The sequence below is a fragment of the Equus caballus genome, chromosome 3 (assembly GCF_041296265.1).
Source record: "Equus caballus isolate H_3958 breed thoroughbred chromosome 3, TB-T2T, whole genome shotgun sequence".
NCBI classification, from domain to species: Eukaryota; Metazoa; Chordata; class Mammalia; order Perissodactyla; family Equidae; genus Equus; species Equus caballus.
The window spans coordinates 59,830,878-59,857,902 of NC_091686.1; the positions used below are offsets into that span (position 1 = coordinate 59,830,878).

The 27,025-nt window shown below is 43.3% G+C and overlaps 1 protein-coding gene across 1 annotated transcript in view; it reads left to right on the forward strand.

Moving 5' to 3' along the window:
* Positions 1-27,025, forward strand: part of PLAC8A (placenta associated 8 A) — a 66,713-nt gene that overhangs the window by 35,493 nt on the left and 4,195 nt on the right. Inside the window, exons 2-3 of the mRNA XM_070263549.1 lie at positions 21,219-21,347; positions 23,731-23,855. Of these exons, the coding sequence (XP_070119650.1) occupies positions 21,248-21,347; positions 23,731-23,855 (225 nt within the window). The 5' untranslated portion in view covers positions 21,219-21,247. The remainder of the gene's footprint in view (positions 1-21,218; positions 21,348-23,730; positions 23,856-27,025) is intronic.

Here is a 27,025-nt window from a genome sequence, read left to right on the forward strand (position 1 = left end):
AGAGTCCAGCTGGGGGCAAGGCAGGTGAGACATCCTACTCTGGATGAGAGGAGTACAAAGGGGGCCCCGGAAGAACCTAATGCGCAGAGCCTTGTCCTGGTAAGGGCGGGGATGACAGGGGAGGGATGGCACGCAGCTCTCGAGGCATGCCTTCCACATATCCAGGTTCTCTCCCACATTGTCTCATTGGAGCCTCACCACAGTCCTGTGATCTTAATGTTTTATCACCATTTGTAGTGGTGGAAGAGAGGAGTGAACAATGTGAGCTTTTGTGTCAGATAGGCCTGGGTTCAAAGTTCACTCTCCCTAATTATCCACCAGAGAGCCCTTAGGCAAGTTACTTAAATTTCCTTATTTTTATTATGAGAATGAAAACAACTAGGGGGGCCAGCCCCGTGGCCAAGTGGTTAAGTTCGCGCGCTCCACTCAGCGGCCCAGGGTTTTGCTGGTTCGAATCCTGGGTGCAGACATGGCACCACTCATTAGGCCATGCTGAGGCAGCGTCCCAGATGCCACAACTAGAAGGAGCCACAACTAAAAAAAATATGCAGCTGTGTACCGGGGGACTTTAGGGAGAAAAAAGAAAAATAAAATCTTGGGGCTGGCCTGGTGGCGGTTAAGTGTGCACATTCCGCTTCAGCGGCTTGGGCTTCATGGGTTCGGATCCTGGGTGCAGACATGGCACCACTAGTCAAGCCATGCTGTGGTAGGCGTCCCACATATAAAGTAGAGGAAGATAGGCACGGCTGTTAGCTCAGGGCCAGTCTTCCTCAGCAAAAAGAGGAGGATTGGCAGCAGATGTTAGCTCAGGGCTAATCTTCCTCAAAAAAATAAATAAATAACAACTACGGTTGCTATAAATATCAAATGATGAAGAGAGGTATTAGTATATTTGTCAAAATGAAATGATTTTGTGCTCAGCACATCCTAGGTCCTCAGTAAATTGCAGCTTTTTCTTTAAGAGATTTTCCCAATTGAGTGGCCTCGAACTTGATGACCTCTTGCTTTGTAAGCTCCTAAGGACGTTTTCTACACAGGCTGTATGGTTTGTCTCACTTCCCAGGTTGTGGGCTCTTCCAGGACAGGAGTAATGTCACCTAATGTTGATCTAGTGGCCCATATATACGCAGTGGTTCTTACTTACACACTAGTCTCCTGAAATAAGATAGCATTCATTGTGCCAGTATTGAGTTTTCTGCTCAATAAAGTATGACTGTTACTAGGCCAGGCAAAGGCCCCTCTGAAATGAGGAGGCGCCCACGTATCCTTTCCCACTTACCTTCCGCCTCTAGGAACAACTCCCTCTGTACACACGTCTAACCAGGAGAACATAAAACAGAGTTTTAATGATGTGAGTCATTCAAGTTTTATGTTCAAACATTATGAAAGAAAACACACTGATAGGACATTTTAACCTCTGTTACACTAACAAATTTTTAGGCAGCAAGCGGAAACAATTAAGGTGTTATATACAGTATTGTGTGTCTATGTGGCTATCTAATGGTTCATTAAGTGATTCACTCCCTTTCCCATCCCTCCGCCCACTTCCTGCCATGATATTCTGTGAAATCCATCCTCTTGCTTTCTGTCCCTACTCAGGCCCTCTGTGTCCTTCACTCTCTATGAAATAGCCCCTGCAGTGCACTCCCTGACATCACTCTTTCCTTCTAGAATCCAGGCACTGTTACACCAGACAGTTGGTTCCAAATGCCACTGCCAGGTCCCCACCATGCCCCCTACCCTTCAATATCTTGGATACACCCTTTCCTCATCCACGCCATACAGCTCTCTAGCTTGGAACATAAGTTCCAATAACCTGACAAGAAGGAAGGTTAAATATCTCTTTTGTGTCTTTGAAACCTAAGAACAGCTGCCCAATTCTTACTTTCAAACATGAGTCAAGGGGCCGGCCCGCTGGCGCAGCAGTTAAGTGCACATGATCTGCTTCGGTGACCTGGGGTTCGCCGGTTCGGATCCCGGGTGTGGACATGGCACCGCTTGGCACGCCGTGCTGTGGTAGGTGTCCCACATATAAAGGATAGGAAGATGGGCATGGATGTTAGCTCAGGGCCAGTCTTCCTCAGCAAAAAGAGCATTGGCAACAGATGTTAGCTCAGGGCTAATTCTCCTCAAAGAAAATCAAGACACTTAAATGCCTTAGGAAGTAAATGAATTATAGAAATCTTAAATAAATAAACAAGGCTTGGATCTTCATAAAATGCATTGTTTCCCAATCCTAAATGCATCTTGCTGTTGTGGGGGACTGGCATTGGCCACTCCAAGATATGTCTCTTTGGCATGAGGATTATCTGGGGCTGGTTACTTTTAATAAACTGAGACAGGAAAGGAGGCTCTGAGGAGAGGAACTTGCTTGCCCTTTGTTAGGAGACATTTACATTGTAAAGAAAATCTCCATCTGTATAGGTGCCTTCCTCTCTGTACCAGGAAGAGGAGGGGGATGACCTTATCTCTAGAAATTCTTAATCAATGCCAAAGGCAAGGACTTAAATCTGCATTTGTTTACTGTGCTTGTCTGGTAACCTCCTGTAACTGACTCCCCCCACCCCCAACACCCTCCTTTGTCTTTAGCTGGATATGATATTTAAGGTGGTGGCTTCGGCCATTTTGGCAAGTTGCTCAGCTTGCCTGAGTCTCTCCCGTGTATACATGTTATAAAGCTTTATTTAATTTTCTCCTTTTATTCTGTCTCATGTGAATTTAATTTGTTCTCCAGCCAGAAGAACCCAGAGAGGGTAGAGGAAATGTCTTCCTCCCTTACACTGTCTAAGGGTACAATCTAGTCAGGCAAATGTCACTTAAAATAAATGCAATGAAAGAAAATGCAGGGTCCACTTTCTTAAACACAAAGACATTGACCCCCGAAGTATTAAAAATATCCCCAGCAGAGGCCGGCCCTGTGGCCGAGTGGTTAAGTTCACACGCTCCGCTTCTGCGGCTCAGGGTTTCACTGGTTTGGATCCTGGGCTCGGACATGGCACCACTCATCAAGCCAAGCTGAGACAGCGTTCCACATGCCACAACTAGAAGGACCCACAACTGAAAATGCACAACTATGTACTGGGGGGCTTTAAGGAGAAAAAGGAAAAATAAAATCTTAAAAAAAAAAATCCCAAGCAGATATCTTTCTTCCGGTCCCACCTCCTAGCTTTCCCCACCCCCCAACCCCACCCTTATAGATTATAGCCCTGGGCTGGAGCAACAAAGCAGTTCAGTGTTCCCGAGCCTTCTCCTGTCGTCCTGGGCTGCCGTCCTCTAGTTAATCGAGTTGGGTAAGTGTTTTTGCAATACAGAGTATCTTTCAATGTTGCAAACCTTTTACCTTTCGGGTAAGTGTTTTTGCAATACAGAGGATCTTTCAATGTTGCAAACCTTTTACCTTTCTCTTGCATCCTCTTTCAAAAGAAAAAAAATTTATATATAAAAAAAAAGATAGAGCCAGTAAAATCTTACCATGTAACTAACACAAGCCAAGGCAGAATCGAATGGTAGGTATAAACTGTTTGCCTAGGTGAATGTTTTAAAAACTCACATGTCTGCAACATGCAATTGTCTTTTAAATTAAATTTGACAGTGGTGATTCTAAAAAGCCTGTGTGTATCATGATTGTTTCTCTAAAATATCCTACTAGAAGATATATTTTTAAGAGAAAAAATGTTCTTAATCATTAAAGAAGAAATCTTGTATCACCATTAAGTTTAGTGTGTGTTTAAACAGAATATTCTAAATTCCTTCTAGAAAGTTCTCTATTATTTTGTAATTGGTTTCAAAATTTGCTGTTGAAAGTAGTTTCGCTACTTGGTGGGGGGCACGACTTCTGCGTCAGTCATTTTGGGGTTTATTATTATTTTATTGTCAGAAGTTAGTTCTAAAATGTCTCTGTTTTCGTATTTAAAAAACCAATTTTTTGAAACCGTCATCATCTGGCCACTCGTTACCTTTCCTGATTTGTAGCCTTGTTATTATTGGCAACCGTCAATGCAAATAATCCATAACCAATCTATAAATGAAAACTGGGGTGAGTTTATTCTGAGCCAAATGTGAGGACCATATAGCCCAAGGAAGGAAGGGCACCAAAGAAGTGGGGTGTACAGAGTGGTTATATTCCGTCAAAGAGCATGTTTCACATGATTGAAATGTCCCTTTTACAACAGTCACGAGACTGCTCTGTTGGCACGGTGGGTAGTAGGTCTGCTGCCTTGGTGGACACAGCAGGGTGGCAGGTCTGTTGTCTCCAGCTGGGTGGTTACAGGAGAGCACAGTAATCAGTTCCCAGCCTAAGGAAATATGCTTATCCTTAAAAAATGCCACTGTGGGGGAAGTTGCACCTTTATCCTAAGGCCATATGTTCTTGTCTGTAGGACACAGCAAATGCTTAAGCAGATAACACAATGCCTGCCCAACGGCCATGTCAGGCTCTTTTGGAAAAACAAGGTCAGGCTGAATTAGGTTTACACCAAACGGCTTCCTCATATTCTCCAGTATATCCTATTGCTTGCCGTTTATTTGTCATTACCAAGGCAGCTTTCAGTATTTTTACTGTTGAGGGAATGGTTAGCTTTTCCCACTTGAGTGATTGAAAGAAATGAGAGAAAAAGAAACTTTTTTCTCCCTCTTACTTCCAGGTCCTTACATTTCTTAAAGACAGTGGATAAAAGGGAAGTGGAGTTGGGAGGTAGTATTTCTGACGTCTGGATATCTAGTCTAGAGATTTCAAAACTGCATGTATGAGACTTAGAGTTTCTATATTCACAAATTTGTTCATTCATTTATTTTTTTTAAACACCCATTGAGCATCTACTTTGCTCCAGGCACTGTGTTAGGATAAAAAGAAGAAGGGCCAGTACCTGTGGAGCTCAAACTCCCGTAGAGGTTGGGGACCTGAAAACAGCTGAGCCTGAAATATAACCAGGGCCAGACAGATGTCTTTAGAGGCCTTAAATGCACTGACAAATTTATGGTGTGCTACCCGTCCACACCTCTCCATGTGGAAATAAAGTCCAATATGATTGTGATTATTTCCCTCAAAGATTACATTTATTTGAGGAGGGGGGCTAAATATTTTTCCCAAATTTTCTCCCTTTTATTTTCCTTTATCGCCCCAGCTTTACTGGTGCCCTGAGGATGTGCTCAGTTTCCCTGCTGGGAGGTAACCAATCCCAAGAGCACTTGAATGTGTTAGCAAAATGCAGAGAAAGTCCTGAGGACTGAGAAGGACTCTATGGTTAGCCATCAGTTTTATTGAGAAATTAGCGCTTAACACAGCATTGAAACTCTCTTGCGTGTTAGTTGGGGAAGTGAAAACGGAGACAAATGGATGTGAATTTTATGGCTGCCCCTCTTAGTGTATAGACCCATATTCTGGAAGAACAGCTGGAGGCTTTCGGGAAAAAGAAATCTTTTATAAACAAGTGTTTAGGCTGATGGTTTTTTCCTGAAGTAAATTTGTCAACATTTAAGAGTTTCGTAGCCACTAAGTAAGCGTATTTTTCACTAAAATTTTGAGACCCATATATACTGACTAGAGCACTCACAAATGGTTTTGTTATCTTCTTATAAAGTATTGGATAGGACTTGCTTAAGTTATGGACTACAGACACCACCCAATTTCAACATTCTGTAAGTTTTGACTGTTGATTTCATGACTAAGGACCAGCACGATCTTAGCCCTCTCTACTTCCATCCTAGTAGAAGTTGTTGGCATTTGAGAGGGAACTGTTCCCACTCACACACCCCAAAACAAAATTTAAAATCATTTAGCAAATTTGACTGTTTACCGAAAAAGATTTTAAAAAACTAACCGAGTCCCTTTGAGATGTTTTGTACCAAAGTGGATGTAGCTATTAGCTGTATTGACTCACCAGGTAAATGACCTTCAGCCCGCAATATTCAAAGGACAGATAATTCCAATTCTAATTTCAGTAGCAGCAAGATTTAAAATACAGTGCTATTCTTCATAGGTCTTCTGGTTCTTTGGGGCAAGATATTAAATCTGAGACAGCTACAGGACTGCTGTACTGGGCATAAGATCAGATCCCAGCTATGCTAAGTGTAGGGGAGGAAGACATTTCCTCTACCCTCTCTGGGTTCTTCTGGCCGGAGAACAAATTAAATTCACATGAGACAGAATAAAAGGAGAAAATTAAACAAAGCTTTATAACATGTATCATGGGAGAGGCTCAGGCAAGCTGAGCAACTTGCCAAAATGGCCGAAGCCACCACCTTAAATATCATATCCAGCTAGAGACAAAGGAGGATGTTGGGGGCTGGGGGAAGTCAGTTATAGGAGGTACCAGACAAGCACAATAAACTGGAATAAGATTATTATGCAGATTTAAGTCCTTGCATTCTGTATTGATAGGAGTTTCTAGAGATAAGGTCATCCCCCTTCTTCCATCTTTACAGATGGAGATTTCCCTTACAAATGTAAATGTCTCTTAACAAAGGGTAAGTAAATTCTACTTTTCAGTTGCTTTCCTGTCTGCAGTTTATCAAAAGTAACCGGCCCCAAACAATCCTCATGCCAAAGAGACATATCTTGGGGTGGCCGATTCCAGTTCCCCACACTAAGCATGAGTAGTGCCAAGCCCTCTGCAATCCAGGAGCTGCTGGTTCCCTCTTCTCCTTTTGGAATTCCTCTCTGCTCAGCAACTTTTGAAGACAGAGTTCCGAGAAAGATATGAAGAGAGAAATGGAATAAAGGCATAAGATGGAAGTCTAGGGAAATGAGTAGCTGCCTAAGCGAGGAATCTGATTTTAGTTGAGGGTTTTCAAGATATTGGCATATGAATTGGGACTTTTAAGGTAACTCAAAGATTTATTCACTCAACCAATAGTATTTCAACCTTTCATTCTGCAGATGGAAATAAATTGTGGGATGAGCTGTATGAACTCAAATTAAACTCTTTCTTAGAAATAAAGAAAGACCCTCTTTCTGCTCCTTTAGGTCAACTCAAGAGTATGGTAGGAGTCCCGACTAACCAGATAATAATCCCGAGTTAAAGCATAATGATGGGCTACCAGTCTAGAAGAGAGGAATGCTTGCCCGCCAGGTGTAACAGCTTAGAGGGAAGCAGCCTTCTTCACATTGCAGGAGAAATGGTTTTATCACCACATTTGGGCGTATTCTCATTAACACGTGGTACTGCACACAATTTGTTTTTTTAATGGGTTAAATGGAAGGACATACATCAAAAATGTCAACAGTGGTTACTCTTGTATGGTGAATTTACTAGAGTTTTTCTTTTGATATTTTTGTGGTTTTTAGATTCTCTATTGAACATATTATTTTGGCTAATATTTAAAAATTATACATATTTGGGATGAAAATTTAAGTGGTAGGGAAAACTTGAAATTGGGGGAGGGGGGGATGTATTTTATTTTTGTGTAAAAGACCTAAGCTTGACTACTTAAATCCATACTCAAATCATCATCTTGGGTAGAATTCCTTTAATACAGTGATCCTCAACTCTCGCTGCACCTTAGAATCACCTGAGAAGCATTAAAAATACCAGTTCCAAGGCTGCTAACCCTCTCCACCCAGACCAAGGGGTCAGAACCAGAATGGAGCCAAGCGATTGGTATTTTTAAAAGGTCAACTCATTATATTATCTAAGGTTTCATATTGCAATTCTTTTATCTCATCTCCATAGCATTGGCCAGGAAGTTACATTACTTAAAATTAGACTCCACAAGTGTTTTACTGCGTTTGTGTATTGTCACAGTGGGTGGGTTTTGATAATACTCGATATGATAGTCTTCCAGGCTCTGTGGTGTAGAATTTTCGGACTTTGATCCGTCATATGGTCACATGCAATTCATTAGTGCATGCGTGAGATGTACTGCTTAACAAAACACTATTAGCTTGTTTAAAATGGATCGTTTAAATATCACTTGTAGCCTATGTTGGCTAACTCTCCTTTCTAAACTTCCCCACTGGTCCCTTGCTAAAGCAGTCCCAGAGCTGGTTTCCGAGGAAAACACACGCTCTCCTGCAGGTATGCCTGTAGCTGATCGCCATGATGAATTAGGATGGCCATTAGCTCCGCTCCATGCTACACTGGGGTGGCCTTCTATTCTGGTGTGTGTCATGCTTGCATCCTTTAATTTTTGTAACAGTGCGTTTGCCTTATATGCCTTTCATTATGCTTCCCTGTCGCTATGTGTAGCCCTAGTTGGGAATGTGAACTCAGCTTCTTGCTACAGACTTCTAAGTCAGTCTCATTGCTACCCAGTCCATATTAAACCCCACCTCGTGAAAATACTGTTCATGGACGATTGTCAAATATATGCTTCCGTGTGTTTCTCTGAATACCACAATCTAAAAAACTCTGACTTTTAACCTTGAATCATCCCAGATTATCGGAGAGGTAAGTACTTAGCTGGGATATTTTAGCTTCTCATAGATTGCTTTCAGTGATTCTCGTCCAGCGTCGTGCTTTAAGCCTATAGTAAGAAATAGATTCAGGAAAGTTGCTGTTCTGTTTGTTGTAGAGATACTGTTAAAGGGTTTGACCACTCCATGTCACATGTCTCCTTTTTGAGGACCTTGATGAGAAATTTCTCTGGGTCTCAATCTGTCTCTATTTTAGGGATGTGGTTAATCTCCTAAATGTTTCTGTTCCCTCTTTGCTTTGCCTGGTAGGAAGCTCAGAGTCTAATTTGCAGCCCATGTCTAGCATGGCATGAGAACCTTAAAGCATGGGCTGAATTTGCTCCAGGCTTTATTTCCCTGTGTCTGATTTCTTCATTGTTCATTGTGTACTTTGTTGTGTATGTAAGTTTGTAAACTGCTCACATCTTCTTAAGAACAACGTGGGAGTATGAATCAGAGTTCCTCATCCTTGACACTAGCGGGCCAAATAATTCCTGTCGGCAGGAATTGGGGGCTGGGGAGAGAGGTGGCATTGGGGGAACGCATCTTTGGCCTCTACCCACTAGATGCCAATAGCAATTCTGCCCCCCACCCCAAGTTGTGACTACCAAAATGTCACCAGACGTTGCCAAATGTCCTCTGGGGCCCAAAAATCACTCCTGATTGAAGATCACTGATAGAAATGAATAAATAGACTGGTGTTGAGCATAAAGGACAGGAAAAAGTTTTCCTTGACCCTCTGGGTCCTTGGCTGGGTCTGAAAATTAAACTGACAAAGACAGATTAACAGGAGAAAAGCAGACAAATTTTATGAAATTTTCACATGTACATGGGGGCTTCCACAAGAGAATGAAGACCTGAAGAAGTGCCCAGGGCAGGAAGCCTTTATGTCTTTTAGACAAAGAGACAATAAATTTGTAAAGAATTGACAAGACAAAGGGTTTGCTCTAGAGGTACTAAATAATGAAGAAATAACACTGTTTTTTCTCAGTTTTAAATGCCCTATCTCTGGTGATAAGGACATTTCTCTCCCTCCTGGTTCAGGGGAGGTACCTTCCACATGAGAGATTTATCTCCTGCCTCCAAGAAAGAAGGGCAAGGAGAGGGAGGTCGAAGGACCCTTCCTGCTTCTGCCATTTTCTCAAACTCCTTCAGCTTAAGATATTTAACATACGAAGGGGCCATATTTTGGGTTAGTGTGTCTTGAAACCCATTAGTATTTTCTAGGCTATGTGCAGACCACAATCTTTGGGGGACACAAAGATGACTGAAGCCCAGTTACCATCCTCAGAAAGACCTGCACACACACAAAAAAAAGGACAAAAAAATTATATATGTGTGTGTGTGTGTGTGCGCGCTTAGGATGCACATATCTAAATCTCACGTCTGAAGTTAATCTTCCTTCCAGTAGCTCTCTCAATGACCCTAAGAAGAAGGAAGTGAAGATACTATCATTGTCGTTTAGAGAATGGGCACAGAGGTAGCCAAGTATCAGTTCTGTGGTTAGAGCCCAGGGTCCTGACCCCCAAGTTCAGTGGGCTCTCCACCACACCATGAAAGTGTTGAGTAAGTTCAAAGGAGAGAGAGAGGCAAATCCAACGTGGAGGATTAGGAATGGCTTCATGGAGGAGGTGGCATTTGAAACGAGATGTTCACAGGTAGATACGGAAACAGGAGGCAGGAGCTCACGGCAAGAAGGGTGCCAAGGGAATGCTTGCAGAGGGGTAAGGAATCTCACCGACTGGATAAGGGAAGGAAGTAGAAATCAAAGGACTGGAAAAATAGGGTGGGTCATGTTGTGAAGAGTTTCGGGGGGCAGGCCTGAAGGGTTTGAGGGTGAAAAAGCAGTCTTGCCCTAGAAGTATTTATGTCTGACACCAGATGAACATATTATAAAAGTAGAGAAGCAGCTTAATGAATCAGGTCACCAGAGGGATCAGTGATGGCAGAATGACAATGGAGGCGTGGAAGGATCCAATTTCTCATGTGCTCTTTATCCGCTACCCTCGCTCCAAATTAAATGTTTTAGCAAAACAAATCCTCTTTACGTTCTTGATGAAAGGAGACTAACTGGACTTTTCTGGTGTCATAAAAATTCCCAGTCTTGCACTATCAAAACAATAAATACTCCCTCGAGGGCTCCTAATTTAAGCGTTATCAGGCACGAGCACCATGTTTAATGTGAGGGAAAATGTTTGGGAGTGGCATTTTGTTTATAGAAATTGCTTAACTTAAATTAGGAAATGTCATACCTTCAACTAGGCATAATCATTTTTTAATTTCCTTATAACTGAGAGTTTTCATTGTTTTGGCTAAAATTTCAGAAATGACATTGTTGGGGAGGAAAAATAATTTTCCCTCTACCCTTCTAGATTCTTGGTGGAGGCCCCAGTAACAAAAGACAGATTAAGAAGAAAAAAACAGGACCAGCCCCGGGGGCCTAGTTGTTAAGTGTGACGTGCCCAGGTTCAGTTCCCCAGCATGGACGTACACCACTTGTCTATCAGTGGCCATGCTGTTATGGCGGTTCACGTACAAAATAGAGGAAGATTGGCAATAGATGTTAGCCCAGAGCGAATCTTCCTCAGTAAAAAAGAAGAGAAGAGAAAAACAAAGAAGTTTATTAACATATACATCTCATGTACGTGGGTGATACCCAAGGAAATGAGGAACTGTCAGAGGTGGCTTAGAATTCAGGCTTAAATATCACCTTCAGCAGAAGGCAAAAGAGAGACCGTGTGGGGAGGCCACTTAAGGAGAGGTGACCAGGTAATCAAGGGTAAGGTTTGTTATGCAGATTTAAGTTGGCGGCTTCTCCATTGATAAGGGACTCTTGTGATTTAGAATCATCCTTTTCTTCCAGGTATGAGAGGGAAACATCCTTACAAATGGAGGTTTCCTCTTTAAGTGTGAATTTCCCTTAACTGGTAACTTCTACTCTTTCTTCAGAGCTTCCCCTATGTCTGCTGTGTCTCAAGATAATCAGCTCAAAATGACCCTTATGCCAAAGAGGCATATTTTGGCATGGCATTTTCTGGTCTACAACATAACTGGTACATCCAGCAGAATCCTAGTGTGATGCAGAGATTCAGAATTCTGCAAGGCACAGAGATACTGGCTGAATGGAGTGAAGGAAGCTCAGACCTAGGACTGAAAGACAGACCTGCTGTGAGGTTTTGGGTGCTGGAGAAGCTCAAAGTGATAAAATATAGGGCCTTCTCAGTTGACTGTACTTTCTTTTCAAGAAACGGGTTGCATATAACCCATGGCATTATTTTGGAGGAAGCCGAAAGCCAGAAGGAGACAGACAGAGGAGAAAGGAGGAAATGGAAATAGAGGGAGTTAAGAGCCCTGGGAAGCCCAAGGCAAGTGATATTCAGTGGTTTTGTGTGATCCCATCAGGATAACTCCGACTGGTTGAGAGAAATGGAGCCCAAACAGGACCTGGACTACACAACGAAACTCCTTCCAAAGGACAGACAGCCTGGTGGAATGCAAGGGCGTGGGCTTTGGCTTTAGCTCCCCTGGCTTTGAAGCTGGCTGAGCTGCTTAACTTCCACAAGCGTTGGATTTCAAAATAGGAGAAACGATTGTTACGAGGCTAGAATCCAACAGCATATGTAAGATTGCTTAACATGGAAACTGGTAGTAGAAACAGCTTAAGAAATTTCAGTTTTCCTTCCTTTATCCATGAACAAACAGTTGTGTGTCGCCAGACGAAATACTCTTGTAAGAATTTAGATAGAAATCAGCTAAATCATTGCCACCATGAGTACCCTTTGGCTTCTGATCACTACCTTGGGGGTAGGGGGAGAGAAGGGCTTTCTGCACAAAGCCCCATTGCTTTTGCTTCCTTCTCACTACTTCCTATTCCTGTAAACATGGAGAACAATAACTTCCCCTGCATTAATATCATAAAACACCAAAGTTATTCCTCCGACCCTCCAGGTAAAATTTAGGATGGCATTTTAAATTTCAATTTCAAATCAAGAATGAGTAATTTTTTAGTATGTCTCAAATATTATTTGGGACATACTTATTCAAATTTAACTGAATATCCTGTATTTTTTTTCCCCTAAATGTGGCAACTCTATTTAATCATTTAACCATAATTTCTGTTTTTCTCCCTCTTAAACCTAGGCTCCTACTTCTCAGATTCTTAGCAACCTGTGGGTAAAAAGAAAGATGGTGGCATCACCAGACATTGGCAAGGATGTGGCTCAAATGTAACTGTCATACACTACTGATGAGAGTGTACATTGGCAGTACCACTTCAGAATACTGGTTAGCACCATCTACTAACCCTAGGACCCAGCAATTCCACTCCTAGGTCTAGACATAACGGAAATACATACATAGTCCACTAAAGACAATGGACAAGAATGTTCATAGCAGTGCCATACTATTCATAATAGTCCAAACTGGACACAATACAATGATAGCATGGATAAGTAAATCATGGTATAACTATTGTTAAAAAACAAGATTCAACTGAGTAAATTTGAAAATCTAACTGGCTTTATTCAAAGATTCACAATCAGGCAGCATCCCATCTAGTAAATAGAAAGTCTCCAAAGAGCTGCACAGAATGGAAGGATTTTATGGTCAGAAAGAGGGTGGGACAGAGAAGCTAAAGGAGTGGATTATTATTTCAGGCAAAGTCACCTTCCCTTAGGGGAAGGCGGGGGGTCTTATCAGGTAGGTTATCTCACTAGTGCTGATCAGGAAATTCCAGACTGATTGGCTTAAAATTCCACTCCTGGGAGAGACTCAAACTGCAGTTGGCTTGGGTGTTAAGTCTTGGTGGGGCTAGCACAAGTGACTCCATTTTGGGCCTGCTGTTTCCTTTTAACACTGCATAAGAGAATATTATATGGAAATGAGAATGAGTGAATTATTGCTACACTCTATGTGGCTGAATCTCACAATCATAATTTTGAGCAGAAGAAGCCAGACATAGAAGAATAAATAATGTGTATAATTCAAAGTGTATAAGGCTCAGACACAGGCAAATAAACGTCTGGTGTTAGAAGACAGGGTAGAGCTTGCCTTGGGCGGGGGGTTATGCCTCCTATAGGGTAAGGAGGCCTTCTGGGGTGCTGGTAACGTCCTAGTTCTTGAATCAGGCTGTGGTTACAAGAATTGTTTACTTTGTGAAAATTCGTCCATCAGGCTTAAAATTTCTGCACTTTACTGTATGTATATGGCACTTCGATTGAAAGTTTATTTAAAGAGAAAAAAAGTAGTAGGACAGATAGGTTAAACTGTCAACAAAGAAGCAATAAGCAGAAGGAAGAGAAAAGAGGCAGGTTTGGGTGGGGGTGGGGGGACGAGCAGGACTGACTACACAGGAGAGGACCTTCAGAGCAGGATGTGAACGAATCTGGGGTGAGCCTGGGCTCGTGTAATAAAGAGTCTAGGTGATATTAGTGAAGGAGTTTATTTAATAATCAGCGTGAGGAGTTCAAATCCCAGGAAAACAGTTCAACAGAGTGTTGAACAACTAGATTTCATATATGTTAAAAAAAAAGAAAGCAAGAGAGTAAGCGAGCAGATCTGACGAACATGGGATGTTTGTGGTCACTGTGGCTGACAGAATGTGCCCACGACACGCGTTCTACCTCTGCCTCTGACACCGTCACCCTCTCAGCTCGCAGCCCCCTTGTGTTGCCTCAGAGAAATTTTTCCAGAGTGGGACGTGTGTGGACTTCTAAAGACGTTCCCCTGTCAGCAAACACAAAGTAGACTTGAGGGCCAGCAATTGAATTCTGAACATTTTTGAACTAAGAAGCAACACATGAGGTTTCATTGTTCACAAGGATTGCTTGTCAGGCCCATGCAGCCACCGTTTATGCATCTGCTGGGAAGCCGAATTAGACCACCTTTATTTATTTATTTATTTATTTTTTGAGGGAGATTAGCCTTGAGCTATCTACTGCCAGTCCTCCTCTTTTTTTTGCTGAGGAAGCTTGGCCCTGAGCTAACATCCATGCCCATCTTCCTCTACTTTATATGTGGGACACCTACCACAGCACGGCGTGCCAAGCAGTGCCATGTCCACACCCGGGATCCGAGCCAGCGAACCCTGGGCTGCTGAGAAGCGAAACATGCCGCACTTAACCACTGCGCCACCGGGCCGGCCCCCAGACCATCTTTAGAATCCCGCCTAGCGCTCACGCTTCCTGACGCTCCTGGTCTTCTCCGAACCAGCTTCTCACCTCAGCACTGCTGTTGACATTTGGAGATAAAAATTTCTTAGTTATGGGAGGCTTTCTTGTGATTTTCAGGATATTTAGCAACATCCTGGCTATCTAGAGTACCCAGGAGATGCCAATACACCTCACCCCCAGTTGTGACAACCAAAAATGTCTCCAGACATTGCCAAATGTCCCCTGGCAGGTACAGTAATCTGTGGTTGAGAACCAGTTATCTAAAGTGTATTGTGGAACTCTAGGGCACGTTCTTGGGTGACTGGTTTCAAGATATTAAAAACATATGCAGGGGGCTGGCCCCGTGGCTGAGTGGTTAAGTTCGCGCACTCCGCTGCGGCAGCCCAGGGTTTCGCCAGTTCGGATCCTGGACACGGACATGGCACCGCTTGTCAGGCCATGTTGAGGCAGCGTACCCCGTGCCACAACTAGAAGGACCTGCAACTAAGATATACAACTATGTACCAGGGGGTATTTGGGGAGATAAAGCAGAAAAAAAAAATTGAACCATGTGGAATTGTAAGTAAAAAAAAAACCCAAAAAAACATACACATAATACATACTTACACACATACATAGAAAGTAAAGTTACTTACAAACTGTCTCGCTTCCTGTAGTTCCAAAATTTACCTGATAAGGGACACTTTAGGAAAATGCTTCCCTTTTATTCCTAAACAAGGCTTGCTCATTGCAGCCGGCCAAGATTTATGACCCCTGATTAGTAGAGTTTGGTGGGAAGAAGAAATAAAGGCTTTGGATCCCACAGAACTGAATTCAAATCGCAGCCCTGCCACTCTGTCGCTGGGACATGTGACTTACCGTCTGTTTCTTGCCCTTTCTTCTGTAGCCTTGTAGAAGAACTGGCCACATCTTACAACATCTAGAAGAGCGTAAAGGAGGTGGGAGCGTGGAGGGATAGTATCGCGTTTTCCTCCAGGGCCCAGCACTCTCTCTCCTATAACTAATATTCACAAAGGACCTACCCTATGCCAGGCACCACTCCAACGCCTTTTCAAATATTAGCTCATTTAGTCCTCCCCAAAGCTTGATAAGCTAGGTCCTGTTGCTATCCCCACTTCACAGATGAGGAAACTGAGGCACAGAGGTGAAGTGACTTACCCAAGGCCATGTAGCTAGTCACTGGGAATCTGGAGTCTAGGGCCAGAGTCCACAATCTTAACCACTAGATTGTGCCTCTAGGTTCGCCTTCCTGTCTTTTGGTTTCTATGACGTTCCCTGGCAGGTGCTCTCCCTGTCTTTTCCCTGAAGAGACTAGGAAGAGGACGAGGGCCACCTCAGTCCTCAAGAGAAGCCTCATCTCCTCCTCTGTAAATTAAAGAGGTCGGACTAGACATTGCGACTTTCCTTGGCTTTGGCACTCCGCCTCTTCGCCTCAGTTTTCTTATCTGCAGTAAAAGAACGTGACCGGCCTAATTCCCCGAGTGGCCTGGTCTGCTGTGACTATCACCTAGATGTCAGTGTTGAATAGGGATCACACAGGAAAACGCTTTGAACAGTGTAACGCTCTGCACACCGTCAGCCATCAGCACGTTGGCAACACGCCACACACAGGTCTTTCCATCAACTTCCCCCCGCACTTCGACTTTCTCTCTCGTGCACATGGTGACACAGTTTTCAAAATGTCCTCACTTACACGATCTTCTTTAAGCCTCCCAATACTAGAGGGAGCACAATCCAAGCCCTCTGGTTCCTGACCCACTGGGCATCCTGTCACCACACTGTCATTATCCTCCTGGGTGCTGTGCTGCCAGGAACTTTTCCAAACCGTGAAATCGGGCATAGGCCCCGCTGCTTAGCCACATTTGGTTTAAAACAGACACAGCCATGCATTTGTCAGGTCACTGACAAACAGAAAACAGAATCCTTAATGGACATAGTCTATTGACATGGTCTCATCACATTAATACGACAACCCAAGGAGAAAAGTCATGCTATACTCATTTTTAAAATGTTAAAACTGAGGCTCAGAGAAGTTAGTTTACTTGTCCAAGGACGCACAGAGGGTGGAAAGTAGATTTAAAAGCGGGTTCATTTGTCTCCACAGTTTCTGATCATGGTCTAGATCCCGGCTAGTCAAAGCGTAGGCCAGACACCAGCACATTGGCACCACCTGGGAGTTTGTTAAAAACGCAAATCTCAGATCCCCCTCTGGACCTACTGAATTGGGGTCTGCATGCTAAAAGGATACCTAGGTGAGTCCTCTGCACACTGTAATTGAAGGACCACTGATCCTTATTGCTGCTCAGTGTAGACCTAGCCATGATACACTGAAGAGCAAAATCTGTAAATAAACGCATCCATCCATCCATATACTGTGCTGGGTTTTAAAATTTACTTCTAGGGGCCAGCCCCATGCCTCGTGGTTAAGTTCGGCATGCTCCACTTTGGCAACTCTGGTTCGGTTCCCAGGCGCAGACCTACACCACTCTTCTGTCAGCGGCCAAGCTGTGGCAGGGGTCCACACAGAAAAAAGGAAGATTGGCAACAGATGTTAGCTCAGGTTGATTCTTCCTCAGCAAAAAAAATCATATATATATATATGTATGTATATATATACATATGCTTCTAAACATTTTACAGGCATACCTTGAAGATATTACAAGTTTGGTTCCAGAACACCAAAATAAAGCAAATATCACAATCATGTGAGTCACATGAAGTTTTTGGTTTTCCACTGCATATAAAAGTTATATTTACACTATACTGTAGTCTATTAAAGTGTGCAACAGCGTTATGTCCAAAAAAAGATGTATATACCTTAATGTTAAAACGCTTTATTGCTAAAAAATGCTAACCATCACCTGAGCCTTCAACAAGTCATAATCTTTTTGCTGGTGGAGGGTCTTGTAAAAAACGCAATATCTGCAAAGTGTGATAAAGTGAAGCACAATAAAATGAGGCGTGCCTGCTCTTTAAGAGGAAATTTAAAGATTTAAAAGCAGGTGGCATGAGTCCCAGTGTTAGATTAGGCATTGAGTTAATTGAATTAGCAGATACACAGTACATACTAGGATGGATATGATCTGCATACATCGCAATTGTAGCATACGCCCATGCCAGGATTTATATCAGAATTTCTTATTCTTGAACTTTATTCATTGGTATATATATATTTTTTACATCAAACACAGAAAATTTTATCCTTACACCAAACTACTTAACAGAACAAACACATGTGTCCAGTGCTGTATAAACAGTTACGAAGCACTGGAAGAATATTTAAGGTACAGTTCTTGCCCTGGAGTAATTTTCAGCTTTGAGGTCTCTTGAACTTTAGCATAGTTCTCCATTCTAATATATTGGCTAAACTGATTTTAATTTTAAACTGAATTTAATTTAATTATACTGAATTTTTTTCCCCCAAGCATTGTTTTCATTAAAGAAGTAATTTTCTGTTAAGAATATAGCCTTAACGCTACCTTTCTCTTCTTTTCATAAGACTCATAAAAGCAGCAAGAGCAGCAGCAGCTCCCTGTATACATATTTTAACTACACTGATTTTCCCAACATATTTTAAAAAGGTAACGGATAATTCATTCTTTTTTTAATGTTTTTAATTTAAATTTTTTTTTCTTTAAAGATTGGCACCTGAGCTAACAACTGTTGCCATCTTCTTTTTTTTTTTTTTTCTGCTTTATCTCCCCAAACCCCTCTGTACATAGTTGTATATCTTAGTTGCAGCTCCTTCTAGTTGTGGGATGTGGGACACCACCTGAACATGGCCTGACGAGCGGTGCCATGTCCCCGCCCAGGATCCGAACCCTGGGCCGCCGCAGCGGAGCGCATGAACTTAACCACTGAGCCATGGAGCCGGCCCCTAAATTTTTATTTTTATAACAGTAACATTGGATTATAACATTATATCACTTTCAGATGTACATCATAATATATTTCAAATTCTGTGTGGATTACATCATGTTCACCACCCAGAGACTAATTACCATCCATCACCACACACATGTGCCTAATCACCCTTTCTCCCTCCTCCCTCCCCACTTTCCTTCTGGTAACCACCACTCCAGTCTCTGTTGCTATGCGTTTGTCATTGTTTTTATCTTCTACTTATGAGTGAGATCATATGGTATTTGACCTTCTCCCTCTGACTTATTTCACTTAGCATAATACCCTCAAGGTCTTGGATAATTCATTCTTGAGGCCAGAGGTGTAGCCATAACACTTAGACTTGAATAGCACATTACCTGTACAATTTATTCTGATTTGTAACTATTTCTTGGACCAGAGATTGAGTCCACGTTATTGCCAACTCTGAACAAATGGCAGTAGCAGCCTATACACTGCCTTGTGAAGGATTCTAAGATATGTCCAGTAGGAACATTCTGGATTCAACTAGCAATGTCTGCGATGGGTGTGGAAAGGGGCCGTTGAGAGCATCCGCCCCAGGCTTTGCCATCCCTGCACTTGGACGCTGCCCCCAGCTCAAAAAGCTGATGTCTTTACCATTCCTCACCCGTCCCCTGCTCTTTGCTTCCCCTGGGCGTTTCCTCCCACCGCGTGCACTGCCTAGACTGCTCTACCCTCTGCGCCTGGACCAGGATCCCACGCCCGCCAAGCAGCCTTCCCCAGCTTCTCCAGAACCAAATGATAATTCTATTGCTGCCAGTCTGGAAAAAGACAAACAACAACAACAACAAAAGCAGCAAAAGACTTGTTTCCAGATCATGTGCTTGGACTTCAGCTCAGGGCCTTGAAGATGCTTCTCTCGCACCTCCCAGGGGCCCGGGGGATTCTCAGTACAGACCTGTTTTGATCAAAATCAACTACTGCCACTTCCTCTGTGAATCACACCTATCCTGGGTGTGCAGGTGTCTCTGCCGTTTTAGGCGTTTTATCTCCCTGCTGGTGAGTCCGCCCAGCGAGTTCTCTTCTGAGTTTCTCCTCCGTGTTCAAATTCCTATTACGCTCCCTCTGGCTCTGTAACCACACCCAATACCAAAATGAAGCCAGGCTGGCTGGATAAAAAGATTTGGGATGAATTATGCTTTTTTCTGATTATTCTCTTTTGATTTGGTTCTCAGAGGAATCAGTGTGCGAGAAGGGAGTTAAAAAAATACGATTAAATTTAGAAGCAGTCAGATTAGGCAATAATACGGCTGTGGACCCCGTCACCGCTCTCACTTTCTTATCAACTCCTCTCCCGCGGGCACTTATTAAATATACAGATTCCGGAAGGAGAGCAGGGTAAGGCGAAGAGCTAAGAAGACTGTTAAGGAAGGACTGAGAGGATGAAACGAGTAAACAGTAACCTCCGGAGCTGGCTGTGTCAGAATCGCCCCTTAAAAACTGTACACACCCAGGGTCCACCCCAGGCTCCCCAATCAGAGTCAAGCGTCTGCATTTCTAACCAAGCACTAAGGACGAACCTCCTACACAGTCAGGATCGGAAGCCCTGTGGTAGATTCTTTGACGGGGTGCCTCCCTGGCAACGTGGTGGAGGAAGATAGGAGAGAGCAAAGCGGTGGGATAATGCAGCTGGAGGCTGCCTTGCAACTGGTCAAGGGAAGCGTTAGAAGTGAGCAGGGACCCAGACTACGGAGCACAGCATTGTGGTTAGACTGGAAATAGTAAAGAAATTTTAACACCAGTCTTTGTGAAACCAAACGCGTTTTCTCTCTTGCGAGTTCTTACAGAGTAGGAGCTGGATCCCTGGATGAAATATGAAAAGTATAGGCTTTGTTTCACGGGCACTATTTCTTAGTAGTTTTGCAACCGCTGAGTTTTTCTGTGGGAACTTGAAGCCTGTTTTTTCAGATTCTGCCCTGACACCTTCCAAAAGGAAGTTAATCTTTTTTTTTTTTTTTTTTTTGGTGAGGAAGATTGGCCCTGGGCTAACAGCTGTTGCCAATCTTCCTCTTTTTCCTTGAGGAAGATTGTTGCTGGGCTAACATGTGAGCCAGTCTTCCTCTACTTTATATGTGGGACTCCTGCTACAACATGGCAGTGTGTAAGTCCCTGCCCAGAATCCCCACCTGCAAACCCTGGGCCGCTGAAGCGGAGAGCGTCAACTTACCTACTATGCCACCAGGCCAACCCCAATCATTTTTAAAAGTAATCTAGGCGTCTGTTACAACTTTAGCTATCAGGAGACCCTGATAACTATGCAATGAATGCTGACATTAGCTAGAAGCATCAGTTTTAATAACCACAACTTTATGGAGAAGTAAAGCACTCTATGTCACAGAGTTTTCTTAAGGAGCAGTTGAGACTATGTCTGTGGAAAGCTTTGTAAAAATGATTATAATTACTATTAAATAGAAATGCAAAACAGACATTGTTCAGGATGGTTGTCTCGAGAATAGCAGAAAAATCATCTTGCTGATGAAAAGGAAGAGAGAGATGGGTGAAAGGGGCAAAGACAAACAAACAAAAAACCGGAAAACCTGAGAAAAGAACCCTCATCCCCTTTCCCTTATATGTTTAATTCCCAAATATTGGCAATAGTCTGGAATGTCATGCTAAATTAGTTGAACGTGACCCCTAATCAGAGAGGTGTATGAAATGTCTTCTCAAGTGGTATCTACATTACATCCAACTGGTAAGTTAGGTACTTAATATTTTTTTTGGTTTTGTTTTCGCAGGCAGTGCCCTTTTGAACTTAGCCTTAAAAATGAATCCAGTTGTTGCTCAGCCAGGCTATGGTGCGCGGGGCGCGACGGCTAGTAGCTGGCAAACCGACGTGTTTGACTGCTGCGACGACCTAGGGGTTTGTAAGTGCCGTGGGTCACTGCTCTCCCGGGGACTACAGTAACTCAGGTCACCGACATCATAAAAGTCGTTTACTGACCCTCTCAGCGAGTTCTGCATTTTATTCTGTAACTCGGAAGTCACAAGCCCGAGGCCCATGGGCGGATTTAGCCACTGGATGTGTTTTGTTGGTCCTGCGCATAATGAACCCTTTCAATGTATTGTTTAAGATGGTAGGAAACATATAAAAGTCAGATTTCACATAAAAATCTAGCTTTCCAATCTAGATTTCCAACTTCTCTTGAACATTTGGAAAATCTGGGAAGATGAGTCCTTCTCCCGAGGCAGGGGTCTGAGTATTAGCTAGCGCCATGAAAAGGGTGTTCACCCCACAGCTTGCCATATTTATGTCCACCATTCACTGATATCTATTTTGTGTTTTTTCCAACCTATTTCACTCATTTATTTTACCTGCCTGGCCTTGAGTTTGTGATCCTTGTCTAGGTCAATCACCTCTTCTTAAATTTTCACCTCTTTCGTATCCCCATGTTCTTGACATGCTTTTCCAGTTTATCTTCCATGTACCTCTGCTTTTTCCTCCAGTGCTGACTCTGCGTTTTCCAGCTTTCAATGATATTCTTGTGTCTCTTGGGATTGTTCCATTTCAGGAAGCTTTGCGGGTTTTTAGTTTTACTGACTTGTAATTCTTTTAAACTATGAAACATATTTTTGTGTGAGAAAATTTTCCTTATTTCAGAGTCTATTGCCATATGAGTTGAAGACATTTTCTTTCCTTTTCTTTCCTTTTCTTTTCTTTTTCTTTCTTTTCTTTCTTTCTTTCTTTCTTTCTTTCTTTTTTTTTTTTTTTGCTGAGGAAGATTCACCCTAAGCTAATATCCAATGCCAATCTTCCTCTTTTTGCATGTGAGCCCCTGCCACAGCATGGCCACTGACAGATGAGCAGTGTAGATCTGCACCCAGGAACTGGACCTGGGCGCTGAAATGGAACACACTGAACTTAACCACTAGGTCACGGGGCAGCCCTGAAGATATTTTCTGTGTGGCTGATCTGTCCACTGTCTTTGGGAAACAGCCTACCCTTTTGTGTATAATGGAAGTTCCAAGTTCATTGGAGATAGTCTTTTGCTTAAAACAATCAACCAAAAAACACAGACTTGGGGCCAGCCTTGTGGCCGAGTGGTGAAGTTCGTGTGCTCCACTTTGGCGGCCCAGGGTTTCTCTGGTTCGGATCCTAGGCGTGGACATGGCACCGCTCATCAAGCCATGCTGAGGCAGCGTCCCACATAGCACAACCAGAGGTACTCACAACTAGAGTATACAACTGTACTGGGGAGGAGGTGGGGCATGGTTTGGAGAGAGGAAGAAGAAGAAGAAAAAAAGATTGGCAATAGATGTTAGCTCAGGTGCCAATCTTAAAAAAAACAAAACAAAACACAGACTTTTGAGGCCCGCCCCCGTGGCATAGCGGTGAAGTTTGTGCACTCAGCTTCGGTGGCCCAGGGTTCATCAGTTCAGATCCCGGACATGGACCTACGCACCACTTATCAAGCCATGCTGTGGTAGGCGTCCCACATAGAAAGTAGAGGAAGATGGGCACGGAAGTTAGCTCAGGGCCAGTCTTCCTCAGCAAAAAGAGGAGGATTGGTAGCAGATGTTAGCTCAGGGCTAATCTTCCTAAAAAAAACCAAAAACAAAAAAAAACAGACTTTCTTATCTTATCTAGGGTACAGCCACATGAAAACTCCACCCCAGAGCTTTTCAAAATAGACTTGTACTCAGAGCATATTTGAGAATTCTTTCCGTTTGTTGCTATTTTCTTAGGCCCCTTTTTGTCTTATACAGATTCCTTAAAGTGAAATTGCAGTAGGCTTTTAAGCTTTTGATGCCAATATCTCATAACTTCTACTTGCTTCCAGCTCCGTAACGATAACAGGGCTCTATTCTTTGCCCAAATGACCATCTAGAATCTATTCCCTATTGCTTTTCTCACTCCGGCCCTAATGGTTTCTCCACTGATCCTTTTCTGACCCCAAACACTCCACCATGGTTTTCAGAGGTCTCAGACATCCGGGGCCACAAACTTCCTGTGCAAGCATGACCCAAATGTAATCAAGGGCAGGGAAGAAAGATAATTTGAAAATGCTCAGATTGGCAAAGCAAGAGCTTTTGCAATTAAATCTGACCTAGTATAATGACATGCAGAGTTCCTCGATTCCTGGACAGTAGGCTCTAGAAGCAAGACATAAAGCCAGATGACCACGTTGTTTTCTCAGAGTGTCCCTTAAAGCCGTTTTCTGAGCGAGCATCTTTTTGAAAGCAGGCTGATTTAGTCGAAACTGTGATGACTTTGACTAATCCCTCTGTGTTGTCTCACCCTGCACCCAGGCCTCTGTGGGACTTTCTTTCCCCTGTGCCTCTCCTGTCAGATTGCCTCTGACATGGACGAATGCTGCCTGTGCGGAGGAAGTGTTGCCATGAGGACCCTGTATCGAACCCGATACGGCATCCCGGTGAGTCACCCAAGTGTCCGCTGAGAGGTGGCAGCCCAGACACCCCAAGGGCTTTCCTTCACTCTGACTGGATCTCCATGACTGCCCTCCTCACCTTCATGGCTTGACCCTAGTCCACTTGTTGTTAGCGCCATCAAGTCAATTCCAACTCCTAGTGACCCTGTGGACAGCAGAGCGGAACCCCGCCCAGTCTTTTTGCACCATCCTCTCAGCTTCTGGTGCTCTATCAGACAATGCTCCGCTGTTATTCACAGGGTTTTCATGGCCAGTTTTTTCAGGAGTGAGTGGCCAGGTCCTTCTTCCTAGTGTCTGGTCTGGAAGCTCCACTGAAACCTGTCCACCATGGGTGACTCTGCTGGTATTTGAAATCCTGGTGGCATAGCTTTCAGCATCACAGCAACACGCAGCCACCACAGTATGACAACCAACAGATGGGGGATGTGGTTCCCTGACCGGAAACAACCTGGGCCACAGGGGCGAGAACGCTGAATCTTGACCACTAGACCACCAGGGCTGGCCTTTTCTCCACTACCATCCTAATTTTTTTGGTGATTTACAGGGGCTATGCGGCTATCTATACTTTGGAATATATTAGTAATAAAATCTTTCATTATTGTGTCTCTGAAAAAGTTGCTGGAGGTGAGTAGGTAAGAGATGGAGGCCAGCACAGGGCCCTTAGCCTCTCCTGGCTTTACTCAGATTCAGGGAGAAGAGCCTGCAAATCTGCAAGGTTGGGGTGACAGTTTCTTAGAAAGCCTTGGGTAAAAATGGGTGTGTGGTGGATCCCCTCAGAGCTGGCACATCCGCCTCACGGGCGGAGTCCACTCACTCAGCAGGGATTCCTGAGTACATAGAACATGCAAGTACCATTCCAGACACTAGAGACACATCGGTGAACAAAGGAAATCAAAACCCATGTCTTCAGGAAGCTTATAGTCTTTTTTTTTTTTGAGACTTTTATTTTAACGTAATTTCAGACATAAAAGTTGCAAAAATGGTGCAGACTTCGTGAATACCCTTCACCCAGATTCCCCAAATACTAAAAATTGGCCACATTTGTTTTCCCTCTTTGCTTTCCTCTATCATCTATCCTATTTTTTTCTGAACCATCTAAGAGTAAATTACAAACTTGATGCCGTTGCCTCTATTTCACTGTGTATTTCTTAAAAACAAGGACGTTCTCTTATATAACCACAATTCAATTACCAAAAATCAAGAATTTAGCGTTAATACAATACTATTAGTTTATCCATGGATCTTATTTAAACTTCACCAATTAGCCCAATAATATTCTTTTTTTTTAAGATATTTTATTTTTATTTTTCCTTTTTCTCCCCAAAGCCCTCCAGTACATAACTGTATATTTTTAGTTGTGGGTCCTTCTAGTTGTGGCATGTGGGACGCCACCTCAGCGTGGTTTGATGAGAGGTGCCATGTCAGCGCCCAGGATCCGAACCGGTGAAACCCTGGGCCGCTGAAGCAGAGCACACGAACTTAACCGCTCGGCCACGGGGCCGGCCCCCCCCAATAATATTCTTTAAGTGAAAGAAAATCAATCTGGGATCACACATCGTGTTCAGTTGTCATGCTTCTTTAGCCCCCTATGATATGATCAGCTTCTCAGTCTTTCCTTGTCTTTTCTTCTTTTTTATGAATACAGATCGGTTATTTTGCAGACCATCCCTCAGTGCGATTTGTCAAATGGCTCCTCATGATTCGAGTTAGGGTAGATATTTCTTGGCAGAAACTCCACAGAAGCGATGCTGTGTTCGCCATGCATCATATCAGGGGGCACATGACATCAATTTATCCCATCATGGGTGATAGTAACTTTGATTACTTGGTTAAGATAGTGTGTGTGCCAGGATTCTCCAATATAAAGTTGCTATTTTCCCCTGTGTCATGACAAGGACCTTGCAGGGAGATGTAAATATCCTGTTCCTCCTTCACCCACTAGCTCTAGCATCCATTAAAAAGTCTTGCCTGAATCCGTCATTACTGTGATAGTTGTCTATGGTCAAGCTTACTCTCCAATGGGAGAAGATAGCTACCATATACCTAAGTGAAAGTATAATACACAGGAAGCTGATAAGTGCTAGAGAGAACAATAAAGCGAGGAAGAGAGGGTTGAAGGGTTCTAATCGTAAATAGGGTTATTAGGAACAACTTCAGTAAGAAAGCAAAGATCTCAAAGGATGAGAGGATGACCCATCCGGGGAAGGTCCAGGCAGAGGAAAGAGCTAGAGTCAAGGCCTTCAGATAGAGCTTACCTGGAATGTTCCAGAAAGAGCAACCAGCCAGAAAGGCAGGAACAGTGTGTGTGGGGGGGGGGGGGGGGAGAGGGGGCGAGGAGTAATAAAAGAAGATGATATCAAAGCATTAGTAAGAGTTAGAGCTTTCAGGGCCTTGCAGACTATTATAAGAACTTTAGTTTTTACTCTGAGTGAGCTGGGAAGCCATTGAAATGTTTTAAACAAAGAAGTGACATGATGGATTCTTGTTCCTGGAAACTTAGCCTCTGCCCCATTCGTTACCCCCATGTGACTGAGCACAAGTTATTAACCTTCCTAACCCCTGTCTCCCTTACTGATAAACTGATGGTAATGACACCTCCCCCAGGTGGTATAGTAAGAGTGAGATAATGTGTGGAAAGGACTTTTCACTGGGCCTGGCAGGTAATAAGTTCTCATTAAATAATTGTGATGATTTTGTTCTGATCTCAGAAGCTGACTCAACTGTTTTCCCAGGGCGGGGATGTGTTCAGGGGCCAGGTTTCATTTCTCCTGTGTGCTGGCTCAGCTATCAAACTTTGCTCCTCTTATAAGGCAGCATAACACACAAGGGCTCTTAACTTTGTGACCGGACCACGAACTTCCTGAAATTGTATGCAAAGTATCACGTGTATATAGTTATGTATACGGGTGTGAAGGTAAGATTCTCAAAGTGGTCCGTGACCTCAAAATGGTATAAAGGAAAGGGCGCCTAGCTGGGAGATAAAGGTTCTGGGAACAGCTCGGCAAATAGCTAACTTTTTGACTCTCTCATAAGTCATTGAGCGGCATCAGTTTTCTGATCTGTCATGAGGAAGTTGCGTAAGATGATTTCTAAGGTCACGGCTAGGTCTAGGGTTCTATGTTATAGTACGTTTCCCAGGCACACGTTAGATAAGT